The 24,961-nt window shown below is 43.9% G+C and overlaps 1 protein-coding gene and 1 long non-coding RNA gene across 5 annotated transcripts in view; one reads left to right on the top strand and one right to left on the bottom strand.

Annotated features, from left to right (window-relative positions):
• The window catches only part of PGBD5 (piggyBac transposable element derived 5), a 144,828-nt gene extending 124,878 nt beyond the window's left edge, over positions 1-19,950 (bottom strand). For 2 of the 3 annotated variants that reach the window (XR_011538514.1, XR_011538517.1), the window contains exon 1: positions 19,518-19,950. Coding sequence is in view for 1 of the 3 variants with exons in the window: in XM_070613820.1 (XP_070469921.1) it covers positions 19,518-19,854 (337 nt within the window). In the remaining 2 variants the exon portion in view is untranslated. The remainder of the gene's footprint in view (positions 1-19,517) is intronic. The other variant, XM_070613820.1, reaches the window with a different exon arrangement.
• A 346-nt stretch (positions 19,951-20,296) lies between these two features.
• The window catches only part of LOC139082472 (uncharacterized), a 45,871-nt gene continuing 41,206 nt past the window's right edge, over positions 20,297-24,961 (top strand). For both annotated transcript variants that reach the window (XR_011538518.1, XR_011538519.1), the window contains exons 1-2: positions 20,297-20,580; positions 23,294-23,745. This is a non-coding gene — a long non-coding RNA (uncharacterized lncRNA). The remainder of the gene's footprint in view (positions 20,581-23,293; positions 23,746-24,961) is intronic.

Here is a 24,961-nt window from a genome sequence, read left to right as displayed (position 1 = left end):
TGGTGATGACTTCTTCCGCCTCAAGCAGAGCAGGCTAGAGCCTCAGGACCAGGAGGCTTGAAGACACCTGTGGACCTGGGAGGAAGGTCAGCACTGGTCTTGCACCCTGCCTAGACTCCCAGGCTCCAGAGACAGTGAGGCAGTTGAAACAAGAGGCCATGCTCCCTATCCCTGAGCCTGCAAGAACGAGCAAGGGGCACCAGGAGGGTTCTGCAGGTGTCAGATGATACACGGAGGGCTGCTTTCTCTCCTACCACACAGGCCTCCAAGCCCTAGGGTACTCCGCCAGACCCAGACCCCATAAGCCTACAAAGAAAGACAACCTCGCTTCCAAGGGTCTCACAGCAGAGAGAGTACAATGGCTCAGGAGAAAGAGAACACACACCCAGTAAGAGAGAGCTACTGAAAGACACAGACAACAACTTGAATTTTAATTAAAATAATAATAATGAGGGGCTGGCCCCGTGGCCGAGTGGTTAAGTTCGCGCGCTCCGCTGCAGGCGGCCCAGTGTTTCGTTGGTTCGAATCCTGGGCGCGGACATGGCACTGCTCATCAAGCCACGCTGAGGCAGCGTCCCACATGCCACAACTAGAAGGACCCACAACGAAGAATATACAACTATGTGCCGGGGGGCTTTGGGGAGAAAAAGGAAAAAATAAAATCTTTAAAAAAAAAAAATAATAATAATGATAGCACTCACATTCACTTGCAACCTATACATGGAAAAAAAACTTTCCCATAACTAAAACACATGATTTCCCAACTAAACAACTCTTCAGGGGGAGAAGGTGAAGGTGGTCACATAATTCTTGAATTAATGACTCAGAAGATCAAGTCCAAGAATAACAAAGCACAGAGTACAGGTATGAAGAGAGAGAAATCATAAAGAACAAGATGGGAGACTCTAGCTGCATCCTGAGATCAAGAGAGAAAAGAGAAAGATGAAGGAGGGGTGATAAAGAGCACCCAGCTCCAGACAGAGGAGATAAGAAGAGACACACAGAGGCATATGCTAGGAAAGTTTCTGAATCTAAGGATAAAGAAAAAAAGAGAGAGAGAAAGAATCCTTCAAGCAGGATGAATTTTTACCTAAAAAGGAAATGGACACAGACTGAGTGGACAATATAATAACACTGTCAGATCAGCTCCCGACAGTGAGACCACTGTGCACCTCGGGAACTCGAGAATAGCTTCCCCAGGCAAGCTATCATTCAGCTATCAAGAAAAAAGAAACCTGAAGAATTCAGAGTATATACTACCAGGCACCATGAAAAACAGCAGAGAAAAACAAGAAAGGAAAGGCTCTAACAACAAATGGACCAGAACCAAGACTCCATGGAGAGAACATTGACAAACAATGAGCCCAATGATCTTGGCCTTGGCAAGGTTGAATGGCTGATGCCTATTTTAATGTCATTTCTGACACCCTTGAATTGATGACTGACAAATGTCATTTAATCAGGTAGATTTCCACCATGCCTAAGCAGTATAGCTACCTCAGTGATATGCACAAGACATGTTATTCAGATTTGTTATTAATTTCTGAGTTTTCACTTTCAGATACAATTAAGCATTCTAGACGAAACTCATATTGAAAATATAAACTTATGTGCTTTCTATGCTGAAATTCTGTAAGTTAAAGTATAAATGTATAATTATTATTATAAGAGTAAAATGTTGCAATAATTAAAGAATGGAATAGCTGATAATTTTAATTAATAATTTCAAATATTTAAATTGCGAATGAGAATGACACTATTACAAATATTAAGAGTATGTTGTCCAGATAACTTTAGAAAGAATATTTATCCTTTCAGAACAGAGTTATAAAATTTAAGTAAAAATACAAAGCAGAATTATAGAGCTTAGATTACATCACAATTATAATCTTTATAGATTTCAAGTGTTAACTCTCACAATACTAAACCAAACAGCCCTTAAGAATTTAATGTAATTTTATAGTCATTTAATTTCATTCAGGCTATGAGTATTTCAAGAAAAAGTCCTACTGGGGAATTCTTCATCTAGCGAAGATGAATTAAAATTAAAAAGTTAACTCTGCCACCTTAAAAATTCGGGAACAGAAAAAAATTTCATAATCATGTACAACATCCATGATAAAGCACTTTCAATCTAGACCTGAAAAATAATGTATGAAGTATGAAGAAAAGAAAGTGTTCCAGAAAAATTTAATTTCATTAATCAAGATTTAAAATAACAGCTCTTACAATAATGCCCTTTAAGACAATTTCTTGTAGTTTTAAGTCTACGGAAACAATACTACACTCAAAATGCATGCTGCAATGATTACCATGGACTATCATTTTCAGTAGTTAGAAGACGAAGGATTTTCGAGAGCCACCCAAACCATGAATCCTGATTACAAAGTTCCTCCTGGAAAACGTGTTACTGACGATTTTTCCCCTGAATTAGTGTGTTCCTTCTGTATCTTGTACAGCAGACATTTGGATGTGCAAACACACCCAGAGGGCTTTGAAGACTGACAGCCTGCTGGAGTAATGAGGAATTCATCCATGTTTCTGCCTTTCTGGCTGGTTCAGAGAACTCTGAGCAACCAAACTGATGTGTCATGAGAGGATGAGTGTTCCTTACATGATGTGTATCATCTCCTCAGGGAAGACACCAAGATCCACGTGCATATACCAAAATCCGAGGTGCAGATAGAAATTAAGAAAAGATTTTGTTATCTTGAAAGAGAAATATACTGTTCCATTGCCACATTCCTAGTTTTTCCTCAGGTGAATCCAGGGAGTAGCAATTGCAGTCACAAGTATCACAAGTAAAATCATAAGTGAGGGCAACACGTGAAGTTTATTCCTGAAAATATTCTAATACCTATAAGCGGTAAACCAAGGTTTAAGTTCATGGAATTGTGTCAGTGAAATTGCATCATCCCAGGGATTGACCAAAGCCTCAAGCCTAGGAGATGAAAAGAAGGTGAGTCTTTACCTTCAAGAGCTACTATTAAGGAGGAAGGTGAGGACATCAGTGGCAGAAGTCCCCACATTGGCAGATATTGAGAAAAACACCTTGCCCCTTCCCTAATCACAACTGAAAGTGACAATCTCCTCATTTCGCAAGGGGCAGAGTAGAGCGACTACAGGCACAGGAAAGCCACCAACAGCGTGAGAAATTACTCCTGTACTACACTGTCAATCTTTTGAATTGTGACACCTAAAATCTTTAATAAAGTATAAATGTTCTTTTTAAGAAAACAAAACTTCAAACTGTACCTTTATTCTAGAAGTTCATTCTACAATTGACTCCAGTCTTGTCTTACGCAAATATTTAGCCATTGGCACAAAATGCATATTTGATGCATGTTGTACATGTATGTGTGTGCACAAAACAAAAGGATAGTAATAAATTTCTAGAACTGTGTACAATAAAAGTTAAAGATTCTTGATACAGGTCTTATGCTGAGGAAAACAGTCTTAACTGGGGAAACGGTATGTTGTTTTCAAATGACAACAGAAAAATGTACTATGTACATGTACATAGTACTATGTACTATGAAAAAAGGAAGGTAAAAGGGACAAAAATATTATTAAAATGGAAAATAAATTATAGTCAATTGATTTCTGACAAGGATGCCAAAACAATTCAATGAGGAAACAATAGTATTTTCAACAAATGGTGCTGAAACAACTGAATATCCACATGTAGAAGACAACTAGAACCTCACCACACATCATACACAAAAATAACTCAAAATGGATGGAAGACATAAATGTAAGAGCTAAAATGATAACGTTCTTAGAAGAAAACACAGGAGTGTTAGTGATCCTGAACTTGTCAATGGTTACTCAGCTATGACCCCAAAGCATAAGAAACCAAAGAAAAAATAAATAAATGGGACTCCATCAAAATGTAAAACTTTTGTGTTTCCAAGAACATCAAGAAGAAAGCCAAAAGACAACCCATTAAATGGAAGAAAATATTTGCAAGTCATATACCTGATAAGGCACACATATCCAGACTATATAAAGAACTCTTACAACAACTCAATAATAAAAAGACAACTCAACCTGGCCTAGTGGTTAAGTTCGGCGCACTCCACTTCAGTGGCCAGGGTTCACACGTCTGGATGCCAGGTGTGAACCTACACTACTTATCAGCCATGCTGTGGTAGTGACCCACATACAAAAATAGAGGAAGACTGGCACCGATGTTAGCTCAAGGCTACTCTTCCTCAACCACAAAAGGAGGAAGACTGGCAACAGATGTTAGCTCAGGGCTAATCTTCCTCAGGAGAGAAAAAAAAGGGCAATGGACTTGAATACACATATCTTCAATATACAAATATACGAATGGCCTATAAGTACATGAAAAGATGCTCAACATCACTAATCGTTAGGGAAATGGAAATTAAAACTACAATGAGATACCACTTTCCATCCATTAGGATGACTACTATCAAAAAAACAGAAAACAAGTGTTGGTGAAGATGTGGAGAAACTGGAAACCTTAAATACTGCCAGCAGGATTACAAAATGGTGCAGCCACTTTAGAATAAACAGTTTAGTAGTTCCTCACAATGTTGAACACAGAATTACCATATGACCCAGCAATTCCACTCCTAGGTATATACCCAAGAAAAGCAAAAACTGTGTCCACACAAACTTATACATGAAGATTTGGCTTTATTCATAATAGCAAAAATGTGAGAACAGGGGCCAGCCCAGCTGCATAGTGGTTAACTCCACATGTTCTGCTTCGGTGGCCTGGGGTTCACAGATTCAGATCTCAGGCACAGACCTACACACCACTCATCAAGCTATGCAGTGGCAGTGTCTCACATACAAAAACAGAGCAAGACTGGCACAGATGTCAGCTCAGTGACAATCTCACTCAAGCAAAAAGAGGAAGATTGGCAACAGATGTTAGTTCAGGGCCAATTTTCCTCATCAAAAAAATAAAAAAAGGACTGAAATTTTGACACATGCAACAATATGGATGAACCTTGAAAACATTATGCTAATTGAAAGAAACCAGTCACAAAAGACCACATATTATATGATTTCACTTATATGAAATTTCCAGAATAGGCAAATCTAGAGACAGAAAGTAGATTAGTGGTTGCCTAGGGCTTGGGGTGATAACTAAAAGTTTCTTTTGGGGATGATGAAAATGTTCTACAACTGATTGTGCTGATGGTTGCACAAACTGTAAATATACTAAAAGCCACTAAATTGTATACATTAAATGGGTGAGCTGTATGGCATGTGAATTATGTCTCAATACAGCTGTTACCCAAAAACGGAAAGAACTTCCTATTTATCAGGTAGAAAAATAATAAACAACTTGATCAAAACATCAAAAATGGGGAAAAAAGAAAGAACAAAGCAAAATAAAATAAGATGGAAGGAATAAAATCATGTCTGTTTGTCATTACTTTAAATGTGTACAGACTGATTTCTCCAACTAAATTAAAGAGCCTATTAGGTTATGTTAAAAAAATATATATCCATCCATATGCTGCTCAAGAAACATACTTCAAAAGGTAAATAGGGGTTGAAAAGAACTCAGCAGGCAAGGAGACACCAGGCACATGCGGAGAAGAAGAAAGCAGGAACAGCAATTAATAGCAGACGCTGGAGTTCAGGTTCAACGTACTAAGCAAGATGAAGAGGGACATTATTAAAGGCACAGTGTTGGGGGAAAATATAAAAGGTCTAAGTATGTATGCACCAAACATTACCAAAGCCTTCTAAAAGTGCATGAACATGGTAAAAATTCAGCTCTTCAAATGGGCATATCTACTAGAGAGAAAAAAACACAGACAAGCAGAAGACAGAGAGACTGACACCCTGACTTCCCTCAAATAAAAAACATCCCTTTTCTCTTGCACCTACGTATGCCACTTTTGTGAAGATTAATTGCATATTTGGCAACAAAGAAAATCTTTACAAACATTTCAAATTAAAGGACAGTTCTTTGATCACAATCCAATAAGATTAGAACTAAATAATCAGGTTACAAAAAATCTTAACTACTTAGAAATTAAGATATATACTCAGATCAAAGAAGAAATCAAAAACAGAACTGAAGAAAATCTTGAAAGCGATGGAAAGGAGAGTACTTCATATCAAAACTTATAGAACACACCAGAAGTTATACTCTAAGGAGATTTTAGCATCAAGTGCCTTCAACACTAAAAATTTTAAATAAAAAGAAACTTTATATTCATCTTAACCAATTACAAAAGGACAGCTCAATAAACGGAAAGAAAGAAGTTATAATAAGGATAAAATTTTAAACTAATAAAACATGTAACAGGGATAAATAAACTCAAAGCTGGTTCTTCGAAGACGAGTAAAATAGAAAAACACATCACATGCCTGATTAAGGGGGAGAGAGAGAGAAGGCAGGTGGTGGGGGCAGGGGGAGAAAGCTGAGGAAAGAGACCAGGGTGAAGGGAGAGAGAAAAGATGCACAGAAACAGACAAGATGAGGATCAAGAACAGAGACACAAAAGCAAGTGCAGGATATAAAAGCAGTAAAATAATCCTTAACAACAACTGCATGGAATTTTGTGTTAACAAATTTGAAAACCTAGGAAAAAAACGAATGATTTCCTAGGAAAACATAAATCATAAAAGTGATTCCAGAAGTGGAAAATTCAGAAAAAAATACCAAGACCAGACAAGTTCGCAGGTGAGATGTATCTAACCAGCAATTCTGCTGTTAAATGGCAACAGGCAATTAAAAAATAATAAGCCAATTCACTGATGAAGTATAATATTAATGCCCAAACCTGAAAAAGAAGAGAGGGGAAAACTATGAATAAACCTGGTTTATGATGGATTAGTTATAGAAACTCTGAACCAATACTACCAACAACAGAATTCAGCCATCTATCAAAAGGACATATACTGAGGCCAACCTGGATTTGCTCTAGGAATGTAAGGGGGCTCAACACCAGAAAACCAGTAACATTTACTTCATCAATACATTACATGTGAAAGAACTAGAGGACCATGGCAATAAATGCATTTTGATAAAAATAAAGGCATTTGATACAAGTTAAGAAGACATTCCCTATAAAAGTTAAGACAGGAATAGAAAGAAGTTATTCATGAAGTATTACTGAACGAGAAGAGCTTGATAGAAAGGTATATAAAATGAGATAAAATGAGCCCATATCTGTGAAACAATGACAAACCCCTGATACATGCATGTATGTACAGCTTGTGTGTGGACACGCACCAAGCTGTCCATGTGGACCATATGGACAGAGGCAGATGCTGACAGGAGGAGGAAGGGAATTCACAAAATAGGGAAGAGGCTAAAACAAAGACAGCAATTAAAAACCATGTATGATATTAATGCATGTAAATAAAATTAGATATTTTTACATGTTTAATTTTCAAAAGACTGCATACAGTATTAAAACTACCAAGAAAAAAGTACTCCTTTCATTTTTAACTCTACAACCATCACTAGCTTTCCCAGTAACAAGTTTCAGGGTAAGATACTCTGTTATCAATGTTTCTGTTATTCTCCTCAATGGAAATGTCTATCAGAGCACCAGTTGCAGGTCAGAGCTTAGGCATAGCCATGCACACTCCCATCCAGAGTCAAATTCCTGGCTTACCAAACTCCAGATTCCGTCTCTCAGGGAGACACTTTGGAGCTATTAAGGAGCAGAGATTCAAACATACAAGCCCTCAGTTTCCCTTGGTCCCATTTGCATCTACCACATTTCCTATGGCTCTAAAGCAGTGTTGGTGCTGGCTCCCTCTGGGTGTTCCCTTAGCACCTAGGGCACCCTTCCTATGACAACACCTTTTACATGGCATCACAGTGAGTTGAGGACACCTGGCTCCATCACTAGGCTCTGTGCTGGATGAGGGCTGGAATCTTTTCTTATTAATTTCTCAAGTCCTAATTTCTAACACAGTGCCTGGTACATCATAGGCACTCTATCAGTATTTGCCAAATGAATAAAATGTATTCAAAAGACCAGATGAAGTTTGCATTCAAAAACTTTTCTTTCTGGAGCTGTTTTGCTTTAGTTTCCCAGGAAATTCAATTTAAAAAATTTCCAATCTTGTTAATAAGCCAATACGATCTCAAAAAAAAAATTCCAATCATGCTGCCAGTAGCCTGAGGGGGTGAAGGAATGTTGGCATACCCCGTGGGGCACATAACTTTGGTTGGTCATTTGGCAGCAGGGACACTGACCTTGCTCGTAGGAGCCCAGCAAGATGGAGGAAAAGGTACCTTGCCGAGGGTCTCCCGTATCAGACCCTCTCAGATCTCATCCAGTGCCTGGAGCTGCTCCCCCGCCATCCCCCACCTTGGAAGGTGTCACTTGAGAGGCAGGGCTGGGACAGGCACCCAGGACTGAGTCTGTTTCCAAAGCCCCGTGCACCACGTCATCGCGCCTTTCTGAGCAGCAGATCAAGGCCAGCGGCACACCTTCACTCCCTCCCACCAAGCACCTCGCACGGCATCTTCAGATGTTTGGGCCACTCTGTCAGCCATTCCAGTTTCCCCGATGGAATCTGGCATCCCCCTGAATTTACCTACATCTTTTTCAAAACCTTTCTTATTTCTTCTCTGTCATACCTTCTTCAAGACAATAAGTCTAAAAATTTATGATACACAGTGTGATTCTAAACTTGCTAATATTTGCAAAAGAACCTCACCTCTTCCAATTTTAAAGAAAAGCCTTCTGGCTGCAGCTGTCTCCATTTCCCACTAGGTTCTGCTCCAGGACTTCACTGCAATTCTGAACCTACGTCCCCTAAGATGCCATAAACTGTGCTCCAGTTTCCCAGCTAGCCAAGGAAAAGATAGATTCTGCTGAAATACTACTAATTAAGAGCAAACCAAATGGAACAGAACCTGAGGAAAGCAAGTTCCATGACAGGCAGATGAGGAAGGGGGTGCAGATGGTTTTTTATGTGAATTCTTAAGTGAAGATTTACTTATAGAACCTCAGAATCTTATGCAGTACATCTCCCACTTACTCAGCTATGGAATTCCCACAAAAACTTATTTAAGATGTTACTGATTTCTTCACGTTCCCCAAATGTGGAAGGAACTTAAATAAGCAAGACTCTCGCTAACCACTCTCTAGACGATTCCACTTGTTTACATTTCTTCTTCCCAGAAAAATCATCCTTTATCCTGATCCCTTATATTCTCTTTCTAACTTTCCTTCCCAAACTTGAGGAAACAGGTCTCCTCTCCCTCCAGTTACTTCTAAAGTAACTGAATTTTTAATTGCTTTTGCCGTGGAAGCTTTTTAGATGCTTTGAAACGTCAGAACTGCATTCACTTACCAGTTTCCTCTTCGCCATCTAGGAGAGGACAGGAGCAGGCAGGGAGGTAGCAGTAACCACTTCTCACTGAGGTCTCAGTCACCTGCCCACGGGGTCTCTCTGTCTTCTGACCTGGGTCCCAGCTGAAGGTCCTTAATAGATGGGAACGAGGTGGATTCTCAAAGTGTGTCCTGTGGCGCCTCACAGGGTGCTTCAGGAACTGAGGGCTGCTAGGGAGGGGGAGGGAGGCCACACAGGTGGGCTCTGGGGGCCTCCCACCCCAGCTTCAAAGTGAGCCACCTGGTTTATATATGTATCCTGGGTTCATCCTCTCTAAGGTTCCTGGTTGCTAAAAAGTTTTGAAAACCTTTTAAATAGCACAATACCCATCATGTACATTTTGGCCATGTAGAAAAAAGTAGTTTAAAGGAATAAAACTAAAGCTACCTGTAATGAAGCACCAGTTCTGTGCTTCCCCATGTCTTTACTGATTCTCACAGCTCTGTGAAGGGGCTCACTGCACAGATGAAAGGCTCCACCTGGCCATCTGCCTAAGATCACATGGCAATCCTGTGGCAAACACTGGGCAGAGACAGCCCTTTCCCCTGGGCCTGGTCACTCGCCAACCACAAACTGACCACTAAGCCCCTTTAAAACCACCTACAGGGCCAGCCCCGTGGCTGAGAGGTTAAGTTAGCGTGCTCCACTGCAGCAGCCCAGGGTTTCGCCGGTTCAGATCCTGGGCGCGGACACGGCACCGCTCATCAAGCCACGTTGAGGGGGTGTCCCACATGCCACAACTAAGATATACAAGTATGTACTGGGGAGATTTGGGGAGGAAAAGCAGAAAGATTAGCCCTGAGCTAACTACTGCCAGTCCTCCTCTTTTTGCTGAGGAAGCCTGGCCCTGAGCTAACATCCGTGCCCATCTTCCTCCACTTTATATGTGGGACACCTACCACAACATGGCATGCCAAGCGGTGCCATGTCTGCACCCTGGATCCGAACTGGCGAACCCTAGGCCACCGAGAAGCGGAATGTGCGAACTTAACCGCTGCGCCACCGGGCTGGCCCCTCAGGTGCCAATCTTTAAAAAAAAAAAACAAAAACAAAACACCTACAGCTTCAGAACATTGATGTGCAATTAAACAACCTTGTCTCGAACATCCTGTGCACAGTGCCTACATGCATTATCTCATCTGTCCACTTCCAAACTTACAGGGGGAATTTCAAATAATTCATTTCTATTCTTTAGGCTTCTTTTTTCATGGTTTTCCCCCATGAATCTTTGCACAGTGATTCAGCAAGTGGCTCTACCAATTTAAATTCATTTTGCCCCACTGATCCTTTTTCCTTCAATATCTACACCAGTGAAGATTATGCTGGCTGCTCTAGCCACCTCCATGAGATGTATGGTGGATCAAACAGAAGAGAAGTTCACTTCTTACCCACATAAATTTAGTCCATGACAAACACGCCTGATCCATGATTGGCTTTTTTCCAAATGGTCATTCAGACACAAGGTCCTTTCCTCTGGTGGCCCCAGCATCTCCGCCATTTGGCTCAGAGGAGCCTCCCACATGGCAGGCCACAGTAGGGTCCACGTAGCTCATTTGCTACTGTCCAGAACCAAGGAGGCAGCCTCATCTCACTGCAACAAGGGCTGGGCAACGAGCCGCAGCCACTGCCTGGGATGAGAGGCAACGGGTGAAATGGATTTGGAGAATGAGAGTGGTCTTTTATCTCAGAGCCCCTTGCATGGGACTTATTATTAATTACCTGATTTGACCAGCATACACCACCCACATTCAAAGCATGATCCCTCGTTGTGCCCTAATCAAAGGGACCAGTCTACACTATGTCACTTAACTTCTCTGTGACTCAGTTTCCTTATATTAAAAATCAGGACAGGGCCATCCCGGTGGCACAGCGGTTAAGTGCGCACATTCCGCTTTGGCAGGCGGGGGTTCGCCGGTTCGGATCCTGGGTACAGACATGGAACCATTTGTCAAGCCATGCTGCAGCAGGCGTCCCACATATAAAGTAGAGGAAGATGGGCACAGATGTTAGCTCAGGGCCAGTCTTCCTCAGCAAAAAGAGGAGGATTGGCAGCAAATGTTAGCTTAGGGCTAATCTTCCTCAAAAAAAAAAAAATCAGGATAATAATAGTACTGACCTCACAGGATTGTCATGGAGGATTATGTAGGTTAGACAGCGCTTAGAACACTACTTGGCACATAGTACGTGATATACAAGCACTTGTTAAACAAATAAAAGGGTACAAGGAGCTGGCCCCCTGCAAATTCCTAACAGATTCCTGTCTTCAAGGTGTCTATTAGGAAGTGGATGGTTGTAGAAGCCCTAGGATTGGAGAGTTCCTCAGAGGCCAACAAGTGCAGTCTTCCATCCAGGATAGAAATCCCTGTAAAACACACCCCAGACTTGCTGCAGGGCCTTCCTGGTAAGGACTTCATTCCCATGAGCTTCCACTATTTTTGGATGTTAAAAATGCTCAGCTCCCCGGAAACATTTCCTCATTGTTGCTGATTCCTATCCCCATTTAAAAACTCTACTTCTGCGTCCATCTATTCTTTCGTTCACTCACTGATTCAACAAAGATGAGGACCCACCATGTTCTAACTGTGACCAAGACATTCAAGGTCCAAGCCCACATGGGAAATGAATTAGCTTATATGGGTGGTGATTTTAGATGCTTGGAAACAGTGACATTTGAGCCAACACCAGATGAACAACAAGCAAGGGCTGCCATTTGAGTCTGGAGAGGAAGAACATTCCAGGTGAGGGCCTGGCAGAGATAAAGGCTCTGAGATGGACAGATCACGTAACCAGAGAGTGTTGATGGCAGGACAGGTGACCAAAGCGACAATGGAGAGGAAGAGGAGGGAGGACCTGCGGCCTGGAGGTCTTCGAAGCACTCTGGAACTCCCTTTGGCTTCAACTGGAAGCCACGTTAAGGTATTAAGTAGAGAAGCAAGTGAGCTTCTGTTTGTAAAAGGTCACTCTTTTTCCACAGCCAATGGACAGAGAAATGGGGGCGGAGGGGAGTGATCAACAAGACTGGAAGCTAGGACTCCAAGCAGACAAAGGTTCCAATATCCAGGCCAAGGAGCGATGCTGTCTTGGTTAAAGTTGGTAGCAACTGCAATGATATTAGAAGTGGAAGGATTCGTGATTCTAAAGATTTTAGTAAAGTGATTTATTAAATATACACCTAAATATGGCCAGATATTCATACTTTTGTAATAATTCTTCCTGGAATTCACAAGGGGGAAAATGAGCTCTGTATAGCATGTGTCAATCTAGGCAGAGCATCATCTATTACATTATAGGATATTTTAAGTATTCGACTGTTCTTTGAGCATGACATTCCCCACCTCTGCCACCAAAGATGATACTGTACTTCCTCTAGCCAATAAAGATTTTACCATATTACCTTTTACTGTCATTTTCTCTTTTCCTTCCTTAAAGACCCCAGTGCGTCTCCACAAATTCCACCCTCTTTAAGCACTTATTTCTCACCAAATCTGCCAAATTCCCCTCCTCGTGGGATCCAGCATTTGCTAGGTGAATCTATATTCATGCCTGAACTTGGAGTTCAGATCCCAACTACAGTTACTTGCAATGGCAACAATTACAAATGTCAAATTTCAAGACACTTTCATTAAGAAGGCCTCAAGGAAGAGTGCTCAGTTTAGGGGAGTGGGGCTGCCCTTGGGCAAATACGGCACACACGTTTTCTCCTCTGGGTCTTTGCCCCAGTTGCTCCCTTGTTTGAGATGCCCTTTCCCTTCCTCACCGCATGACTAATTTTTATTTGTTCTTCAAGTGCAGCCTACATCTCTGCCAGAGGCACGTCCTCTTCCCCAACCCAGCTAGACTGAGTGACGCACCTCTGGAATCCCTATACAGATCCATGCTTCCCTTGACAACAGCACTCACTGGAGACTCTTACCTCTTTTTCTTCACTGTTTCTCCTACTGGACCCCAGGACACATGTCTAATTTATCGTTTTATCCAAGCAGGGTTGAATATGTTTGCTGAATTAATACATGGCACATCTCTCATGCTGCTGATGGTTACATAAACTGAAAAACTGATGGGTATATAAACTGAAAATCTGTTTGGCAGTATCTACTGAAGCAGTGGTTTTCAACTGCAGGTGATTTAGCTCCACAGGGGACACGTGGCAGTGACTGGAAAGATGTTTGGTTGCTACAACCAGAGGAAGGGGTGCTGCTGGCATTCAATGGAGAGTGGCCAGGAACACTACTAAACATCCTACAATGCACAAGACAGGATTCCTCAACAAAGAATTATCCAGCCCATAATGTCAACAGTGCCAAGGCTGAAACACACATTTATGACCCAGTATCCTACTCCCAAGTATATATGCCCAAGGGAAATGATGTATATATACATCAAAAACACATACAAGAAAGTCTGTAGCAGCTTTATTCATAAAAGCCCCAAACTAGAAACAATCCAAAGTCCACTGATAGGAGAGTAGATAACAAACTGTAGTACCTACGCAATGGAATACTACACAGCAGTATAAAAACAAAGGCTGCTACGTGTAATAATATGAATGAATCTCACAGATATAACAATAAACTAAAGAATCAGACCAAAGTAACAGGCAAAATTAATTGATGGTGATGGCAACCAGAATCATGGTTACCCCTAGGGGCAGGCAGGTGCTAAGTGGGAAGGGGCAGGAGGGAATCTGAGGAGCTGGGCCTGTTCTTTATCTTGATCTGGGTGATAGTCACGTACACTGTGCTGTGCACTATGACTCATGCACTGGATGTGTGTTAGACCAAAATAAGCTTTACCAAGTGGAACACTCCTCTAAGAGCCACCCTACCAGCAGGAATCATGCATTGGTTTGCTGCTTCATAAGCAAGATTTTTCTAATGGACTTTTTGGTATACTGCTGGCAGGAGTGTAAGCAGGTGCATTTCTGGAAGGCTATTTTACAACAGATTTCAAAAACCTTAAAAGGTGCACAATCCTTAATTCAATTCTGTTTTGATTATTTTATGCAAAGGGATATTTAAGGATGCGCACACAACTTAAGCTTCAAGAATATTTATTATAACATAATAATATAAATAAGTATATGTAAATACAAGGGAGAGAGGGCAATAAACTCAGTGCCCATCCAAGGGAATAGTATAATATTATGGAGTCATTAAAATGATATTTTAAAATCTAAATGCAAAATATTTACAACATATTAATTAGAATTAAAAAGCAGGTCATTCAACAATATGTAATCTGAGAGATGGGAAGGAGACACTCGATATGTTAACTGTGATTATCTCTGGGTAATGGGAGATTATGGATTGGAATTTCTTAAAATTTTCATCATTTTTCTTTTTGGTTTTTTACTAAAATGAACATATATCCCTTGTTAGTAAGAAAGTAACATACAATCACTGTTCTTAAAAAGAAAGGTGAAGGGCAGGCCCAGTGGCATAGTGGTTAAGTTTGTGTGCTCCACTTTGGCAGCCCAGGGTTGGCAGGTTTGGGCCCCAGGGATGGACCTACACACTGCTCATCAAGCCATGCTGTGGCAGCATCCCACATACAAAATAGAGGAAGACTGGCACAGATGTGAGCTCAGGGCCAAACTTCCTCAAGCAAAAAGAGGAAGACTGGCAACAGATGTTAGCTCAGGGCCAATCTTCCTCACCAAAAAAAAAAAGAGAGAGAGAGAGAGAGACAGAGAAAAGAAAAGAAAAGAAAGGTGAGTTTTAGACTCTAAAATTGAGTACTAGACCTCACACAAACTCCCAGGTTGCCACTGTATTCAAAGCCCTGTGTAAATCTCCAAACTCCCATGACAATGGCTCAGGGGAGCAGGGATTCAGTAACGAGCTAGAGAAAATCCTAGGTCCTCTGTGCCATGGCCTGATGGTGGGGTTGGTTACACAAACTTATACATGACTTAAATCTCATAGAACTGCACATACTCTGGAAAAAGTTGAAAGCAATTCCATATATAAATATGAAAATAAATATTTTTGACTGAAAAAAGTTCTAGGTGCTATAAAAAAAAAAGAAAAAGGCACTACCTTTCCTGAATTATTGAGTCTGACTAGTTAGATGGTGATCACTTAACTAGGTAATCTCATCACCCCCAGACTCACTGAAAAGACACATCTGTCCTTCTCTGTAAGGTGGAGATAAAGTCCCTTTCAGAGAGTGCTTGCAAAGATTCAGTGTGATAATGCATGAAAAACATGTTACAAATGGGAACTGTGGGTTATCACCAACGTGAGCTAGTCTCACCTACCACATGAAGAGACTCCTTGGAAAAGAGCAAAACATCTCTCCAAGGAAGCTGCCTTCTCTGAATTCTGTGTGGCTGTGGCACATGCTTGATTACTACGTAGCATTGCATAAGATTTCTCCTGTAACTCACCAAGATTCAGAGTTCCTCCTGAAGCCACAGAACATGGTACAGAGCTAAAGGTAGGAGCAGCTGCTTACACTGACAGGACAGAGAGGGGTATAGGTCCCTTAGCTCACAAATCCCATTATAGTAGAGGGTTTTGGTTAATTCTGGTTTTAAGAGAAAGATTTTTCTCTTCTTACTCATTAGTCAAAAATACTTCAACAAACAAACAACAAACTCTAAAGATAAAGCATTTAACAATGTTAATTTTGAACACCATATGTTCCTCTCCAGCTTCTCAAGGTCATACCTCCACAATCAATGATTACAGAGGGTTGATGATATGGTACACAGAAAAAAAAAAACCTATGAAGTTTAACCTCTAACAGAAAGAGCCAACAGCTCAGATCCCAGCCAGCCATGACAAAGGACCGACAAAGCCAAACAGACGGGAGCCCTCTGAGCATCTGTGAATCTGCCTGTTCCTTTGCCATCTCAGAGAGAGCAAATCATAAGACCGCTCAGAATAAGAAACCAAAAGGGCAGAAGCCCACAAAGCAGACGGGTCTGAATTTCGTGCTGTTTCCAAAGAGTGAGCTTGCATGCTGTGTTAGTTATTTACACAGGGGGCAGATGAGGCCGACCGCTTAAGGGGCTATTTTAGGGGAATACACTGCAAGTCTGGTTAGGAGAAGGTTCTGGGCCCTGCACTCCCAGCAAGCATTTTCAGCTCCCAGGCTGACCCCCCATCCACACAGGGGTTAACAGCCTGTCAGCTGGCCCTGCAAGCACAATCTTCGTATTTAAATAATCCCAAGAGGACCCACACCTCAAGAAACAGCCAGCCAGAACCTGGGGGAGGACAGAGGAAAGAGAGGGAGGGGGGTGATGCAGGACTCTCTCCACCTGTAATTGAGGGCTGCACTTCAGGAAAGCCTGATCCAGGAAGCTAAATGCACTGGGGGAAAAAAAAAAACAGAAGGAAAAAGCTGGGAAGGCTAGAACAGCCTGAAGAGCAGTTAGGAGTCTCCACCTAACTACTGAAATGCTTCTTGTCCTGTCCCCTCCTCCTCTCAGCTGGGCACCAAGTGTCTCCCTACTGTAAGCAGTCCCACTACAGGGCCAAGGGTGGCTGTAACGCAGACCAAAGGCGCAATTGCGTCCAGTGTCTACACTTCCCTCATGCACGGGGACTCTCTGAAAAGGGTTCTAGGTCATCAGAGGGCTCCCAGACAAGTTGTAATCTCTTTCTAATAAAAGAAACCCTACTTAGTCCAAACCAGCACAAGTAATCACATTTACATATAAGACACAATTATACACAAACACACACACATACATGCCTATCTACGTACATACATGGACACGTTTTTATAGTGGAAGGCAGCCAGGAAGCCTGCTCCATAAGTCTAAAATCCTTTTCTTTCTTCATCTGATTCTAGCAGCAACAGCAATTTCTATTACAAATTTTCTATTATGAAGGTTGATTGTAGATCAAAATGCTACCCTTTTGCTTGTCTCTCCATCCCATCCTGCCCACCCAGTGAGATTTGTTAATAACCTGGGGAACAAAGATGGAAGAGAGGTCCAGGTTGCATTCCTTGTAATTGGGGAGCACATTCTTGTTGGAGTGTCTTAGATAGTGTACTTTGATAAACCTAGCAGGTTGAACCTCTCATATCCATCTCTCTCCACACCACTAGGCACAAAGATTTTCTCTGACCAACAATGTATTTCTGCATCTATTTTCAGCCCCCTTAAATTATATTTCACTATTTCAGGGAATCTGAATTCATGCTTAATAAGCCATCAACCTCATCCCTCCACATCCACCCCAAATTTCCCTCATGGAGTGTTGCAAGGAGGAAAGGAAATTCTTAATTGGAGCCAGATTTTTAAAAGCAAGCTCCCACACAAAACGGGAAAACAAAATTACATAGCAATATCATCAAATAACCACTAGTGTCTTTGGTTAAAGTGCTGGACTGTGATTCTCAGGTCCAGGTGTGAACTCGGTGGACATCTGAAGGAAGGAGAATTTGAACCTACCGTCAAATGACACAGGATATTGCTCTGAAGAGCCCGTTTAAGTACTGCAGTGGCAAGATTAAATTGCTATGCCGGAGAATTTCTCTCATTTCTAGGGTCACTAAGAAACAACATTGGGTTAAGATTTATTTCAGTGTGTTCATCCTTCTCACATCAGCATGCTCATGAACCTTGTTCATATCCAGGCTTAACCAAACCCAATTCCCCTTTTTCCCCTGAGATACAGGGAAACTCGCTCTGTTCTTCCAGGCAGACACGTATCTCATGTGTTCGAAGATCAAAAACTGGATCACAGACACCCACAGCATAAACCTGCCAAACCAGGACTCTGCGTAGGTATAATTCTTGAAGAGCCAATATGGACAAGAGCTGTCCAGGGCTGAAGACCTTATGATATTCTGGAAAATGGAGGCCATGTAAAAAGACTATACAGAGTGACGTGACTGAAAATTCTCAAACTCCTAACTGAAGGCCAAATGAGAACATGCTTTTAAATCTACCCACCCCAAAACACTGCACAGCTAACTTGGACTTTGTAAGCCCAGCTGTAGCTCAGTGCGTCCACAGTGCAGCCTGCCTGGCGGAAGTTTGCAGACCACTCCCTGCTGATAGAGTCCAGCCAACCCTACAGGTCTACCAGGAGACTGCAGCATGATGTCCAGACCCAAGTCCAGGCACTAGCCAGGGGTCCCCTGGGCCTGTCCTCCTATTTGCCGTATTCCTGTCTGGTTGAACAATAACCAGGGAGAGCCACAAGAAAAGCTGCATCATGCCAGTGCAGCCACTCCCTGGTTCTCAACAACATTGGTTGCTCCCACTTCCACCCATGAAAATGGTGTTCAGAGGCCTGCCACAGAAGGCCACGGAGCAAGGAACAAAAGCAGTGGAGAACTGCTGGAATCAGGTGGTCTCCATCACTCAAAGAGAGCTGGGGCTGCTGGGCTTCTGCAGGGTAAGTAGAGATATTTTTAAATGAACTCTCGAAAAAGGAGGCAGTAAAAGATGACCTCAAGCAGCCACCACTGCCAGCACTCCTGCGACCTTCTCCAAATATCAGGGGCATGTCTATGACCACAGCACTAAGCAGAACACTCATGCAAATGCCTTCTGGTACAAGAATATACACCTTAACGCTGCTAAACTGGTCCTTTCACTTTTCCCTGTTCTTAACAAGAGATCCTGAACGGCAAAGGCAAGGAAAGTTTCTCAGATAAACTGTAGAAAACTAAAGGCCGGTGAGTGGACGCCAGTTCTCCCTGGGCCTGTCTCCTGCTGCTACTTGCCCCACCCCAGCACCTGGGTGAGGCCTGCTCCCGAGCCATCATTAGAAAATGACTTTCCAACCCAAGCCCCGTCAGGCTTTCAAAATCCCCCCAACTAGGAAGGCCTAACTCTGACCCACCCCTAAGGGGCGACCCCACAGGTGTGACTGGCTTGGGGTGCAGGACCTGGGACACTCCCAGCACGTGACGGAAGGCTCCCTCCACGTCCGTCCGTGCCAGTGGCAAAGTGCTGGCCCCGGCCTCTGCCACATCCTCTCCACCCACGAGGAAGCCGCGGCCCCCACACGCAGTCAGATTGATTCTCGCACTTTTAAGTCCCCGCTCCCATAGCCTCATTTGTTTCCTGAAACGCACAGTGGCTATCGGTAGCCGGCCCACTGAGTCTCTGGAATCCTCCCGCCCCAGCACTCGTGTCCCCCACCCCGGGTCGGGGTACCAGGCCACCCGCCGCCCTGCGAGCGGCTCCTTACCGCCAGTGTCCTCGAAGCGCGGGGGCGGCCGGTCCCGCAGCGTGGCGCTCCAGCCCGCGCCGGCCTCGTCCTCCTCCAGCTTCTGCGCGTCGGCGGTGCGGGGCGGCGGCGGGGCGGCGGGAGCCCGCGGGGGGCCGGGGCGCTCGGGTTCGTCGTCCGAGGAGGCGGCCGAGGAGGAGCGCGAGGCGGCCGAGGTGCTGTAGAATGGGTTCCCGCCGCTGTCCGGGCCCGACTCGCCGAACACGTCGTCCGAGATGTGCAGGCTCTCGTAGCGCGCGCGGGCCGCCTCCAGCAGCGCCGGCGCCCTCCTCCGCGCGCCCCCGCCGCCCTCGGCCATGGCCCCGGCCGCCGCCCGCGCGCCCGCCCCCCACAACGCCTCCCAGCCGCACGCGCCGGGCCCTGGGCCCGCGCCGCCGCCCGCCGCCCCCCACCAGCGCAGCCCGCAGCACAGCGCCCGCCGCCCCGCGCCCGGCCGGCCCGCCGTTTTGGCCGCCTCGGGCCCAGCGCCCGGGGAAGCGTCCTCGGAGCTCGGGCGCCGCACGCTGCGGGCCGCGGCGGGAGGCAGGCGGGGGTTGCGGCCGGGACCCGGCGCCGCGCTCCTGCCGCCTGGCGTCTCCTCGGCGCCCACCGCGTCTCCGCTCGCCAGCCCCGCGCGCCCCGCGCTCCCCGGCCGACCTTCCAGGGCGCGAGCCGCCGAGGCGGGCCCCGCCTCCTCGCTCCTCCAGCCCGCCGGCCAATGGGGCGCTGGGTCCGGGCGTGCGTGCGGGGCGGGGTGGGGCGGGGCGAGCGGCCGCCGGCGGAAGCGGGAGGGTCACCGCAGCTCGGGCCAGTCCTTTCGCCCGCAGGAACGTGCCGCCAGAACGGCCCTCGCAGGTCCCGCGCTGCCCCGCAGGGGGAAGAGAGGAACCGGGTGAATGTGGGGGATGCAGCGGGCTCTCTCTGCGCCGGAGCCCGCGGACCGAGCGCGGACTCGCCGCGCCTACCGCCCCTTCCGCAGTCCGTACCAGCGCTGGGGAGCTGTCCGCCCTGTGGTTCTGAACCAGGCGCTGCGGAAACGCTCCAGGTAGGCGGCGGGCCCGAGGGTCTCAGTTCCGGAGGTCACAGCCGCCGCGCCGCATGCTCCTGTAAGCACAAGAGCTGGCTGGTTTCCGGGAATCTTGCTGTAGTTAGGAGCCGGCCTCGCAGGTCCATTTCTGGGGTCAGATGCTAACTCAGTCTCGCTTCAATATCCCTGTAATTTGAAGGTGGCAGCATCTGGAGTTAGGTAGTCATTCCTCACATCTGTTGTACTCAGAATATTTATTACCTCCCAAATATTGATTATTCTAACATCACTATTTGAACATTTCCTTCACTCATACATTTGACATGCTCGTCTATTAAAATATAGCACAATCACCTGGGCTTCAGTGCTGATAAACAATAGAACAGAAAGATTCCATCCACCCCTATTCCTTGGTCTGGGGTGTGTGGCGGTCATCCTACTGATGGCGATACGTGTAATCAATCTGTCTTGTCTTCTTACTCCCCTCTCCCTCCCACAGATAGTGCAGTAAGTCAAATTGATGGTAATTGGGCCATTAAGTCACTTTCACTCTGAGATAAAAATAAATCCACAGAGATGTGAAGGGCTTATCTAAATGGTTACACAAAATGGAAAGGCATGTTGCTATTTCTAAGCGTCCATAAAGGATGAAGATGTTGCGACCATTCTGCCACCAACTGAGGTCAATTCTGTCATCAGGCAGGCAGCTTCTGCTCTTGCCTTTCCCTCCCTAGCCCTTGTGTTTCCTCCTACCAAACCAGGGTCACTGTACAGGCATGAATTCAAGATAATCACTGAAAGACAATATGTAAGGAAGGGATTCACGTAACATTGCTTGCTATATGGATTGGCTGATAAATGAGAAATTGTTTGCAAAGCATTTCAACTCCCTTGGAAGGATTATGCCAGAGAAAAGAACTGGTTTCCAGCATATCGATATACTATGCTAACCAGCCAGAGATTTTGAAGAGGGTACATACAGGTCATCAGACTTACCACAAAGGGTCACAATGAAGCACAGATTGAAGATTCAAGGAGCAAAATAAGATTCCACAGCTGAAGTACAAATTCTGCAATTAAGAATTGTGTTGGACTCCTGTAAGATTTCATGTTATCTATTAAAAATAATTGAATGGGATCCAAAGGAGTAGAATTTATAGGAAATAATTCCTTCTCTTCAAGTAGCTAATGAAAAAGTCAGCAGCTAAGGCAAGCGTGTGTTTTAAAAACAGTGGATTCTTTGCTACCCACAGAAGCACAAAATAGAGCAATAATAGTTACAAGGATGGACACAGTCTTCCTTTGTCCATAATTTGCATTTGTGTGGGGCTAATCCCAAGGAAATGTGGCGCCTTTGTGCTTCCTAGGCTCACAAGTGCTTGTAGCTCACACAAGATTGGACACTGAGAAGAGGATTATGTAGTCACTAAAGAAACAGACTGGGAAATCAAATTATTACCTCAAAGCTTGTCAAATAAAAATTAGATAACTATTTCAGGTTATAATCGAATGTCCAGCATGTTACTTTGTTTAAGCAAGTGTTTCCAACCAAGAAAAAGTAAAGATATTCCAACCTTTAAAGACAGGTCGCTGCTTCTTACTGTGGAGGGAGGAGGGGAAGGGAAGAACACAATTGGAAAACAAAACCCAAAAAACTCCCATCTGCCTGACCACCTCCTAGCTGAGGCTGCCATTGGAGTTCTACATCATCGACTTTTACAAGTAACATTATCTATGAGGATAATTATGGAACCAATATTACACTGAGGTCTTTTAATTTTGAGTCATTTGAAGACATCTTCCAAATAACATACCTTTGTAGTATACTTAAATAATTTTAGATTAACATGGAGCTTTTGGTTTATAGTCGTCCCAAAGAGCTCCAGGTAGTAAAGGCAATCTATTTGCCTAGTAGATTCATTAGGTGTCATTAAAGCGGGTTTGTGCTTTTCTGTAACTGGGACTAATAGCTCTATTTCATTGAGTCTAGGCGTCCTTCCATGGTAGAGTACACCATTGGTTTTTTTTTTCTATCACTTAGAATGAAAAAATGCTACCATTTAAACCATGTGCAGTGTTTTCTTTTCACTAGGAATTTTAATTTAAACGTTTTGAAAAAGCTCTTTGATAATTATTTAGACAGATTTTTATCATGTGTCACTCTAGTGCATACCTAAAAATTAAAATAGAAGTTAAAATAATTGGTTAACATTTTCCTAAAACTTCACATTCAGAATCTCACTATTGTTATTTACTTTCTAATTGGCAGTTTTCAATGCCCATGTTTTTCCCCGAACATGTTCCTCAGTGGCCAGCCCCATGGCTGAGTGGTTAAGTTTGCGTGCTCTGCTTCTGCAGCCCAGGGGTTGCCAGTTCAGATCCTGGGTGCAGACCCAGCACCACTCATCAAGCCATGCTGAGGTGGCATCCCACATAGCAAAATTAGAAGGACCTAAATCTAGAAGATACAACTGTGTACTGGGGGGCTTTGGGGAGAAGAAGAGAAAAAAAATATTTGCAACAGATGTTAGCTCAGGGCCAATCTTTGAAAAAAAAAAAAAAGCATTCCTCAGAGCCTCTGTCACGCCACAGTTCTTATAAAACTGCTCTGAGATCATTCAAGTTGTTGACCCTCCACTCTGCATGGCTTGATGCTGGTGGGTTTTTTTGTGTGTTTATTTTACCTTATCCAGGATTTCATACAATAACCAGGTTTATTTTCTTTCTTCAGATGGTCATCAAAAGGCCTGTGGCCTGAAGTGCATAGATGGCCTGGCATGCCCTCGGAATAGTAACCAAGTTCGCACAGCCTCCAGCTACGGTAACTTGGTAGGGACTCCCACCTGCTTAGCACCAACTCTAAGACAATTCCTGGTGCTGGAGATGTGAAATGTGAAAGGAAAAAAAGCAGATATCCTAGAATCAATAAAGATGGTATATTTCTTCCTGTCGGAACTTTTACAATTTTTGATTTTACAAATTGCCAAGCTGCTGCCAGGAGCAAAAATGAACAAAAATTTTCAAGTGGCAGAGACCGCCCTGGCCAGCCCTTGACTACACAGGCCAAGTCAGGCTCGGGGAGTCTGTGTGTTGCTAGGTCACTATGGATTGAGGAAGCAGAGTCCAGGCAGCTGCTGCTTCTCCCGACATTGCCTTCATCACCCAAAAAGCGTGAGCTGGAGGGTAAGCTCCTGGATCTGAGATGGGGGGTGGGGGCAGGGAGAAGAAAGAGCCACAGCCACTGAACCATGGCCAACATGTGAGGGAGGATGTTGGAGACAAATGTGCATGGCACAATGTGACATTTGGGGTCGTATCTGACGAAGAGACTTAAGGATCCAACTTTGCTCAAAATGATTTTATATGATGAATTTATCTAGGAGCCATCCCATAGAGGCAGAGAGAGAGTGAAATAGGGCAATGATATAGGAAACTTTTAGGGAAAATCTCTCTTTTGGGGATTGAAATACCCTGACATTCCCACTGACTGATTGATTAATTCATTCATTCACTAATTCAACAAATGTATTTAGTTTCTACTATGTCCCAAGCCCTCTTCTAGGCACTGAGAATATATCAGAAAAAAACAAGCACCCTGTTTTTATAGCACTTACATTCAAGCAGAGGGGGAGAAGAGAAAAAATAAACAACTACGTATGTAATATGTCAGTTGTTGATAAGGGGTAAAAAGTAGAGGGACAGAGATTATGGTGGATTGTGATGGTAGTGGTGGTGGTGTGTCTGTGTGTATCTGTGGCTGAAGGAAGTTACTCAGATAAGATGACATTTGGGCAGATCCTTGAATAGATTAAGGAAGCAAGCCAAGGGCATTGAGGAAGAGGAAACAAGTGAAAGCCCCTCGAGGCAGGTGCACAGGAGATGTCCTCAATAAACACTAAGGGGGCTGGTGTAGCTGAGGCAGAGAGAGGTGAGTGAAGTGGTAGGAGGTGGAATTGGAGAGGAAGTTGGGTGTTACATCTTATAAAACTGGATTTTATTTTGAGTGAAATGGGGAGCCACTGGAGAACATAGAGCCGAGAAATAACAAGACCTGACTTTTGTTTTAAATGGATCACTGTAGCTTCTGAGCGAAAAATAAACTGGAGCAGAGCAAAGATGGAATCAGGAAGACCAGTTAGGATGCTATTTTAATATTCCAGGCCATAGAAAAGGGTGTTTTGGACCAGAGTGGTAGTGATGGAGGTGGTGAGAACTGGTCAGATTTAGAATATATTTTGAAGGTAGAACCCACAGCTTTTACAGAAGAATTAAATGTGGGCAGTGAGAGAAAGAGATAGTCAAGAATGACTCCATGGTTTTTTGCTCAAGCTATTGCAAGAGCAAGCAGGATTGTAGGGGAAGACTAAGAGCTTTATTTTGAACATGTTATATTTAACAC

This window comes from Equus przewalskii, chromosome 1, assembly GCF_037783145.1.
Source record: "Equus przewalskii isolate Varuska chromosome 1, EquPr2, whole genome shotgun sequence".
In the NCBI taxonomy this organism is placed as follows: domain Eukaryota; kingdom Metazoa; phylum Chordata; class Mammalia; order Perissodactyla; family Equidae; genus Equus; species Equus przewalskii.
This window is presented reverse-complemented; position numbering and strand designations above follow the sequence as displayed.